Raw genomic sequence first — 10,296 nt, 5'->3', positions numbered from 1 at the left:
CTTTCTATGTCCTAACACTACTGAGTTCAAAATCTGCCCCCAATGGGTAATGTCCTGGAATCCCCATCCTTAACCCCACCTTGGGACCCTCCCTGCCCTCATGGATCATTAGTCAATATCAGCTCATGAGGGCAAAAGGAGCAGAAATGGCAGACGATGTGGGGGGTGGGATGAAGATGAGGTTCAGAATCCCTGAGTATGTAAAGTAACGACACACAGGGACCAGCTTTGGGAGACAGGTCAAATTTACAGATCAACTTGGTTCAAGTGTTATACAGTTTGGGGTTAAAAGGTAGGAATAACCAAGGTGGGCAAAGGTCATTGACTGAAGGCTTAAGGTACTGAGAAGCCTCATGACCATGGGGAGGCATTCCAGAAATCTCAGGCGCTGACTTAATGGTTTCTTATGAGGAGAGAGGAAATTGAACCTATAATCTAACTAAGGCTATGTAACTTCCACAGGTAGAAAGGTGTGTGAGGGTTTTTGAATTTCCCAAACAAGGTCAGAGAAGGAGAAGCCCTACTAATAAAGGAAGTCTGCCATTTTGTGCCGAGCCCAGAAGGCTATTTGGACAATGGTAGACTTCAACCTTAATTAGCAGGGCTAACACCACCCAAAATGCCTTCCAACACACACACACACACACACACACACACACACACACACACACTAATGTTATCTCAAGTCCCTTAAAGACTGTTTCTAAATTAATGCCTTCCTTTTTCCGTGTCTCCTGATAATAAACAGATTTTACGTAACAATTCTTAATTAAGGACCATATGCTCGTGTGTGTATTATATACACACATATACCTGTGTATATGTCTGTGTGTTGTGTGTGGTGTGTATATCAATATACAATCTTTTAAAGCAATGCTATTAGCCTAGAAATTTAATTTTCTCGACTTCACTAAGACTCCCTCTATTGGTCTGGTAGATCTGCTTTATACTAGGAGGAAAATCTGAGGACCTCTGCCATGTGCCAAAAGAGTCAAATGTCTCCTCAAGTTCATCCAGCAACCTACCAACCCCCTGGATCAGGACCTGTTCTTAAGAGTTATCAGTACAGTTATCCTGAGAACACTCAGAAGTGATCTCTGTCGGTAACAACTGCTAAGTCAAGTAATAAAATAACAGTTTGCCTAGCAATTATACAATAAATGTGATTTAGGAAATGTAGCGAATTTATCTATTTACATTACTTCTAGACTAGAACCAGCCAATAACCCCATTTTAAAGCACCAGAGGAGGAGGGAAAGGGCGTGGATCAAATATGTGCTTTGTGGCTTTAGAAGCACACAGTGTCTTCCTTCATACAGCTATTAATAAGAGGAACTTAATTTACAAACAAAAAAGTAATTAGAACTATAGACATGATACATAGATTGCCATTTTTCTTTTGTGATTTAAAAGTCTTCTAGACAAGTCCCATCCCTGCTCTATTAAATAATTATGCATTAAAAATTTTTATAGTTACTAATTTTGAACTACTTAAAATGTCAAATGTTTGCAGGCTTCACTCACTTTTCCAATTATTACATTGGAATGACTCATTAACTGTAACATAAACAGGCTCATTTTTACGTCCTGTTAGGAGATGTCCCCAATTTCATTGTCAAAGTACTGTTTTCCCATGAACCATGACAGGGGGAAAAAATTCTATTGGAAAGAGGCAAAAAGCCCAACCCATACTCTCTTTCCAAATACTACATGAAGCAAGTTGGTCTGCACACTCCACTCCTTGACCTGTATTTTCAGGTACCATGTATGTGAATACCTCTGTAAAAAAAAAAATTGACAAAAAGCAAAAGTACCTTCGTCACATTGTAATAGCAGATTTTGGTCTTTATCAACTTCAGACCCTTCCACTTGCTGGCATGTTTGGGAACCCCAAACTATACAGTAGAAACAAAAAGACCACAGACCTATGAACACACAAAGACACTCCATTGAAACCGACGCCCAGCCTTAGAGATGGTTCCAGGTTGAATGCTGGAAGCTCATGTCCAGGCTGCCTCCCACCTCCCCCAAATTAACATAATCCAAGGATGCCCAAGCCACCTGACATCACTCTCATTGAGAAATGCTCTGTAGGAGCTGGAGATGAAGACAGATGTGGCTTAGAGGTTAATGGTACATGCTGCTCTTAGAGAGGACAAGGTTGGGTTCAGGTCTCAGCATCAATATGGCAGCTCATAGTTAACTATAACTACAGTTTCAAAAGGGTCTAGCACACTCTTCTAGCCTCTGAGGGGCTCCAGTGCATATGTGGTGCATGTTAACTCACAAAGTCAAACACGCGCGTGCGCGCGCACGCGCGTGCGCGCGCACGCGCGTGCGCGCGCACGCGCGTGCGCGCGCACGCGCGCACAAACACACACACACACACACATAAACACTGGAATAATTTTTAAATTTTACAAATGCCATCTATCATAACCTAGAATTACAAGTAAATTAATACTTCCGAAGACATTTTAAACTTTCTTTTGAAATCCCAAAAGTTTTATGTGGCCATGTTAATTTCAAGAGTAAATTATTTGAATTTAAGGTATTCTGTTCAATGGTAAGTATGTTTTCCTTGAAGAAAGTCTTCAGGCAATCACAATAGGTTCTCCCAAAACGCCCTACTTATCACTCTATAGTTTAAGGTGTTTTCTTCTTGTTCTTAGACTTCTGTGGTGGGGGTGGGACGTTCTAGGGATAGAATCCTAGGATCGTCAGTATGCTTGGCAACTGTCATGCCCCAAAGATGTATGCCCAGCCCTTGGATATTTTCAATGGGGTCCCACTCTATAATCAGATTTGTAGTGGAACTCATGATCCTTCTACCTCATCATCCCATGTCCTAGAATTACAAGTGGACCATCACATCCCACTGAGAGATTTTTTTTCTCTTTAAAATGAGCAAAATACAACCAACTGTAGCATCTGATGCTGCAGCTCAGCTCACGGCATATTTTAGAAGATGTGTTTGTTAAGGAGTATTTCTAAAGGTTTCTGACTGGAAGAGCTTCTCATGAAGCCAGGGTTCACTCTAGCCACAGCAAGAACGAAGCACATTCTACCTCAAGAATGTGGTGAACTCACAAAATAACTTTTATCGGAACCGCATATCCTGTAGGAATCAATCCTTCCCCGTCGTTCTAATTAACAAGAAAACAGCAATAATTCCAGATACATATCAAACAAGTCGGTAGTGCCAAAATGTTTGAATCAATAAAAATGGAAAATAGTAAGTATAAACAATGAGGGGAAAATCAGATCAAAGTATTGAATTCTTTATTAATTCACAGAAACAATAAGCTACCAATATGAATATGCGTTCTTGGGACTTTTGTAGCAATGTTGCTTTACCTTCCTACTGTTTGCAGCTTGCTCACGTTCAGTCAATACAGAGGAAAGGAAAAGATTGGGTGGATTTTTGTTTGGTTGATGGGTTGGCTGTTTGGGTGTGTGTGTGTTTGTTTGTTTGTTTGTTTGTTTGTTTTTTAAAAGTACTGATGACTGGCATGGTGGTGCATGTCTGTAACCTCAGCTCTTGGAGGCAGAAGGATCCAGAGTTCAAAGTCAGCATGGGCTACCTGAGATGCTCCCTCAAAACAAACAACACAACGAGTGAAGGATCTCTTGACTAATGTGAGGCTAACTGGCCATCTAAAGGTCAAATGATTCATTAGTTGACAACATTAAAGGTCTGGTATTGATTGATCTGAGATAAAAGAGATTTTCATTCTACACAGAAAAAAAAAAAAACGGGCATTTGTAAAGCCCGACTGATATTCTAATGCAAAGCCACATTCAAAGCTTTGGACTGTCAGAGTGGCTGTCCTTAAGCTTCTATGTCCAATGGACGACTGTGAGTCATTGCCCCATCCTAGGTGACATGTTCACAAGTTCCTTAACTTAAAGAATGGCCCTGGGATGAGCAGCCCGAATCTTCATTTAAAGCTGAGCCATGGGTGGGGACGCACATCTTTAATCCAGCACTCAGAAGGCAGAGGCAAGTGGATCTCTGTGGGTTTCAGGCCACCCCGATCTACATACTGAGTTCTAGGCCATCCGGGATTTTATAGTGACCCCCTGTGTCAAAAATGCAAACAAACAAAGCAAGCTCTGAGCCAGGCATAGTAGCACACGCCTATAATCCCACAACTTGGGAGCAGAGTCTGTAGAATCAGGAGTTGAAGGTCAGACATAGCAAGGTCAAAGGCAATGTGAACTACATGAGACTCTGTCTCAAGAGAAAAAATAAGTAACTGAATTAATGATAAAAATAAATAAAATTTTAACAAATAGCCATATTTTTAAAACTAATAATATGAAATATTTTATCATATATGCACATTTCGACTTACTCTTTAGACTGTTGTAAATAGTGTAATATAAATAGAATTAACCGAATGATTAGTTTCTGGAAATCAAAAGTAAATACAATTGCAAATGGACAAGATATTTACACACAAATTAATTACGCTGGCATGAGTAGGTGGGAAGCATTTGCCTAATTATTGTGAATTCTCAGTGGGTTGTGCTTAAATGAAAATCTATTTTTCAATATGTTCTAGAAAGTTGGCCAATTTGAGTTTTTTTGAGGAAGCTACTGAGTTACTTTTAAAGCAAGAACGATCTTCAAACAAGAACGTTTCCTTCACATGATCAATTCGACTCCAAATCTAAGCTCCGATTCATACAAAGTAGGATCGTTTATGCTCGTGACTGTGTGAAATAAAAGAATTTTCATCCTAAATATCTGGACTGATATTGCTTGCATATTTACCAAGCACTGCATAGCAATCTGATTGCTCAAGATTAAAAATGTCCCCTTAGCAACCAAAAGTGCTGTAAAACTTTACTAATAGAGGTTGGGGATTTAGCTCAGTGGTAGAGCGCTTGCCTAGCAAGCGCAAGGCCCTGGGTTCGGTCCCCAGCTCCGAAAAAAAAGAAAAAAAAACTTTACTAATAAAATGCAGGTATTGCATACTCATAGAAATGAGATTTCTCAAGCCATAATCATCTAGGGGAAACAAATACAGAAAACATGATCTCCTGTTACACTTGCCAGTAGGGTGAGCAGCTCCTCCAATATGTGTGCAATATAATGACATAAGGACATTTCTATCAATTAATATAATTTGTGCACATCTACAGTTCCTCATTACACCACACACCATACATCAGAGGTCAATGGGGATTCTCTACAAAGAAGCAGACAGGTAATGCAGAATATTATGTAGACGCTTACAAAACTAGGCTAAAGACAACTGTAACAAAATTGTACCAATCCAATTTGAAATACAATAATATGTAAATACAAAACTTGCTCATGCCATTGCATAATGAGACAGGTGACTAACGTTCAAATTTCACGCAGCCATTTTGTGCCACAAAGCATTCTCTTAAATTTGTTCTTTTTTTTCAGGTAAAGATACAAAACCCACTGTTAATTCATAGGTCCACACAAAGACAGGCATGGGGGCAGATTTGTCCCATGAGCCATACTCTGCCAAACCCCGAGTAAACATTACAACCTCTTTCCAATGACCGTATGCAACTCCACTAATCTACTTTAATTGGAAGAAGAAAATAGTCCGCTGACATACAGACAGACTCTAATTTTTTTATGTGATGTGAGTCCCCAGAATAATTTCAGGAGACAACGTTCTTTATTACTTTAACTAAGGACTAGGTGTCATGCGGATGTCATGTTCGGCCTCCATGTTGGCCTGTAAGCTATGTTAACCACGGGCAAACGGATCAGAAATGATCCGGGGCAGATGCAGTGAGTGGAGAGAAGGTGTCAAGTGGACAACAGTAGAGGATCACAGGAGTGAGTCAGGGAGTCTGTCGACCTGCACGCCCTTCCAAGGGCCGGCCGTTGACACATGGTGTCGTGGATCATATCCATCAGTAATTTGTTATTACATTGTAGTTCTTTCATTATTTTATTGCAGAATATCTGGAGGAGGGAAGAGAACAAAAAGAAGCTCCCAGAAAGAACCACAACAGTGAATTATAAGAATTTGAGGATCTGTCCAGTTATATCTGGGTTGTACCTAAGAATCAGTAAAAAATGGTCATCTACACAGGCAGCCACTTTTCTCTAGTGCTGACTTTATCCTAGTCTCGGTACTTTCTTTGGAGTAGATAACAGGCGTACCCCTGTTTTCAGTTGAAGAAAAGAAAGAACACAGTCAGAAGCTGACTTCTAACTCAGTCATTAGCAAGCTATTTGGTGGGCATTAGTTATTCTCAGAGAGAGGCTCAGTGTGTCTTCTCTCATGTGATTTGTCGGAATGAAACCAAAGCAAAACCTTCCCAAGCTTACTAGTTAGTTACACCCCATCCGTCTTACGTGGTGAGTCAGCCTCCCAAAACTATCTCGGCGTTCAGAATCCGTGGGTTCTTAAGAGCAAGTGTAGAATTAAATAAATCATTACTTCCCTTGTTCTAGTACCTCTGTCTTAGAAGGAAGGGAAGAAACGGGAGAGAGTCAGCCTTTCAAGCAGCAAGCCCACAAGCAAGGGTGCCTGCCGCTGTGTTTGCACGAAAAGGATGGCTCAATGTAATAGCAAACTTATCTTGACCTGGACATAGACTAAAACCTTAGGGCCAGCTTAGAAAAGTCACATGGGACACCAGAAACAAAGAATATAACTCACTCAATATATTTCTTTATAACTACACAGGTACGGCTAACTAGAGTCACAAAGAGTATTACTGGCATATGAATTAGTAATCTGTACTTACACAAAAGTGTGTGTGTGTGTGTGTGTGTTTATACATGCACGCACACACACATGTGTGAGTGCACCCATGAATGGATATCCATGCACATGTGAGCGGGAGGAGGAGAGAGGGTGGCTGTATTTGCATGGAATCTTACTAATGCAAATTTCTCAGTTGATTAAGTAGATCAATTAATATTCAAATTAGAGTTCACCTCATCCCAGGTTTGCAGAGTCCCCTAGGCAAGTGTTCTTATTGTTACCCAAAGGCTGACTCAGTGGATGACAGATTTCTCTCCTTGTGAGTCAGTTGTAAATAAAGAAGAAAGGTGTTTCCATTCACCCAAGAGAGAGGCCTTTAATTTTCTTTTGCTTATATTCAGTTCCCCTTGACTTGTGGGACTTGAGAATGATTCACTTCTTATTAATAAACAATCTGGTTCGGGAGAGTTCGGGGACGTCTTATAAGGCAACTTTGGAATGACTGTATGATTATAGTTGCCGGTCCTTTGGTGATCATGCAGCCCTGTCTATAAACTCATAATACACGCTCCGTCTTCCAAAACTGATAGCACGGTAGGACGCATGTTCTATCCCAACCCAGCAACAAGTGGACCCTGACTCCTCCAAACTGTAAAGAGTGAGGAATAATATAAAAATTAGGCAATGAAATCTTTTGTTCTACCTTTGCATATCGTATTGTCGAAATATCCATAAGAAGTTACTAAAAGCCACCTTAATTCTCTGAAGCCACTGAACTATGAATTTTGACACTAGAAGGAAAGCCAACTCTTAAACAGGTCGGCTAAGAATTCCAACCTGAACATTTAAGTGTTCTCCTTCACTTCATTTCTAGACTCTCTGAGGCTATCTGATGACTTCGTAGAGAAATCGAACCCTGATGGATACAGATCCAACATTGAAACTGCACCCGTGGGAGGCTCAGGCAGAGCTAAGCAGACATGAGCACTGGCTTCTCCTCAAATCTCAGCTGCTCACTTTCTCCCTGGCTGAGATATACTAGGAAGGAAAGCCTTTTAATACGGATCTTCCAGTTCCGCTATGCGCCACATTCCAAGCGAGCAAACAAACATCAACAGCTCACAGCCGGATGATTCACGTTAATATACTGCAAAACGATGCATAGGAGAGACAACTGGGTTAGGCCAGAGAGAAGCTCTGCCCAACTCAAGGGAAGGAGCCTGTGGTGTGCTTCCTATCGCAACAGTGACCTCTAGTGCTCCCTCTCTGCTGAACCCCTGCAGCCGCAGGAGGAATTACACCTTGGCCACAGAACTTCAATTGTGAGCGGGTGGGTGGGTTCAGGTCTGTTGTTGTGTATCCTTGTTTGTTTATTTGCTACAATGCTTGTCAAGGCCATCACCTGGAGGACCCCTAAGATTTCGACTGGGTAAAACTATGCACATTTTAGCGATCTAATGGGATTCCCACACATCCAGTTTTAAATGGAATGGGAAGCACGGTCTAACCCGGGAGTGAAGTTCTCTCCTTTGCAGAGCAGCCGATAAATTCTGATGTTAAATGAGCTCCTGCAAACAGAACCACACAATCACCGGTGGACGGACACGAGCTCGTGACAGTGAGTCCCCGGTGTTTTTCCCTCGTGAGGACTCTGCAGTTAAAGCAAAGGAGGTGCAGCAAGGAGAGTTATCAATTTCCTGTCTCCCAAACCCAAACCTACCAATAAGGCAGTCCCAACCTTTCCTGAACGTAGACCTTGTAGCTCTTTCTTGTAAAGCAGATAAGGGTTGTCATTATTAAAATCCGAGAAAGAAATAAAAAGTTGTGTGTTTGCTTAGCTGTTTTTTTTTTCTATCCTGCACGAAAAAGAGGAAATTCTTCCACCTTGAGAATTTAAACCAAATAAAAACTTTTAAAACTTTTCCTATCCCCAACAACAAGCTGATGAAAGAGTTGGCCAGTGTGTTTTGGGCAATATTTAAGTGAAGCAGTGCGACTGTGACAAATGTTCCCTGAGTCAATGAACTCAGCACCGAGACGATCAATCACAGATACATGAAGTTGAAAATTCAACCACTAGGGAACACTACTTAAGTGGGCGGGGGAGGGGGGTAAATCACCTGCACGTTTTCCTTTAAGGGAGACATGGGGATGGGTGCCCATCCAGGAGTGCTTTTCTGCTTGAGGACACAGCTCTTCAATGCTGAGCTGTGCCTGGACCAGCTCTGCCTGCCCGTGAAGTCTGCAGTATGTTTCAGCTATTAGCCTGCACCATTTTAGAGATGCAGCCAGTTATTGCTAAATCGCAAACTTCAGAAATCTCAGCTAATGCAGCAGAATATCAAGTCTGACGGTTGTTTTCCTGATAGACAAATAATCCCAAATGAAATCCAGTAACCTAAGGACAGGCGCAATGGAAGACATTCCCGGGCTGGTCCCCGATTAAGATGCTAATTTAATGTTTTACTATAAGTTGATTATTCTCAATGAATATTCAAAGAGAGTGAGCTTCTGCTAGTAAAATTTTTTTAAAAAAATCCCAAATAACGTTCTGCATATTTTGACCAGACCAAAAGGAACCCGGTCATATTTGCACAATTCTCCTGTAGTGCTTTTCCCAGCCCCGCAGCGATTCCAGTTTAAAAGATTAATCGTGAAAACAACAGAATCAAAGTTTTACGCGGAGCCCCCCTGCAAGTTTTAAATCATTTGCTGTGTACTTACATGAATTCCCAGCTTCCACTCTGTTCCAATTTTGAGTAGACAACAGAAGTAACATCTTGAGAACAGCTCCAGCGACAGATCCCATATTCATAATTTTTGAGCTCCCCAAAAGATCTCGAGTGGCTCTCAGAGCGCTGGAGACAGGTTCTCCTCAGTCCTTCACCCAGCACTGACTGGGTCTTCAGTATCTCTAGCTCTCTGGCTCTCTTTCCTCCTCCTCCCTCCTCTCACGCGCGCTCTCCTCCTCCTCCTTTCCCTCCTCCCTCTTCCCTCCCTCCTCTCTCCTCCCTTCTCTCTCCTCTTTCCCTCTCTCTCTCTCTCTCTCTCTCTCTCTCTCTCTCTCTCTCTCTCTCTCTCTCTCTCTCTCTCCCTCGCCCCCCCCCGCCCCTGCCCTCCGCGCTGGTTCCTCACTGAAAAGCAACCAGCATCTGTCCTAACAAGCTTACACACTGCTGCCGAGGCCACGCCCACTCCTCGCAGCGGTCTTAGAAATTTGCCCCAGCATCCTTCCTCCTCCAAAAAGCACAGCAGCAGCCAGAAGCTTTCTGAGCTCCTCGGCGGCGGCGGCAGCGGCGGCTGCAGGTGAGGGAAGCTGGACCTGGAGGCGCTGCCTGCTGCTCCTGGCCTCCTCGGGGCTCCCTCCCCTCCTCTCTATTCTCCAATAAGCCTTAACCCGTTTTGTGCCCTGCCAGCCTTTGGGGTGAGGAAAGCAGCCAGGCAGCAAAGCCTTCTGATTTTCCGCAGGTCTTGTATTTGGCAGTGCCAACCAACATACTGAGCTATTTCCTGATTGCCCGGGAGTGTATCCAGGTAAAACTGCATTATGTTTCAAAACAAAAGCATAAAATAAGACAGAAATAAT

At 42.3% G+C, this 10,296-nt stretch overlaps 1 protein-coding gene across 2 annotated transcripts in view; it reads right to left on the bottom strand.

The window, feature by feature from the left end:
• The window catches only part of Cntnap4 (contactin associated protein family member 4), a 287,727-nt gene extending 277,672 nt beyond the window's left edge, over nucleotides 1–10,055 (bottom strand). Inside the window, exon 1 of one of the 2 annotated variants that reach the window (XM_063278059.1) lies at nucleotides 9,435–10,055. In XM_063278059.1, the coding sequence (XP_063134129.1) occupies nucleotides 9,435–9,525 (91 nt within the window). In that variant the 5' untranslated portion in view covers nucleotides 9,526–10,055. The remainder of the gene's footprint in view (nucleotides 1–9,434) is intronic. The other variant, NM_001107432.1, reaches the window with a different exon arrangement.
• Between the last annotated feature and the right edge of the window lie 241 nt (nucleotides 10,056–10,296).

The sequence above is a fragment of the Rattus norvegicus genome, chromosome 19 (assembly GCF_036323735.1).
Source record: "Rattus norvegicus strain BN/NHsdMcwi chromosome 19, GRCr8, whole genome shotgun sequence".
In the NCBI taxonomy this organism is placed as follows: Eukaryota; Metazoa; Chordata; class Mammalia; order Rodentia; family Muridae; genus Rattus; species Rattus norvegicus.
The sequence above is the reverse complement of the archived record's forward strand: the minus strand, read 5'-3'. Positions and strand labels throughout refer to the sequence as shown.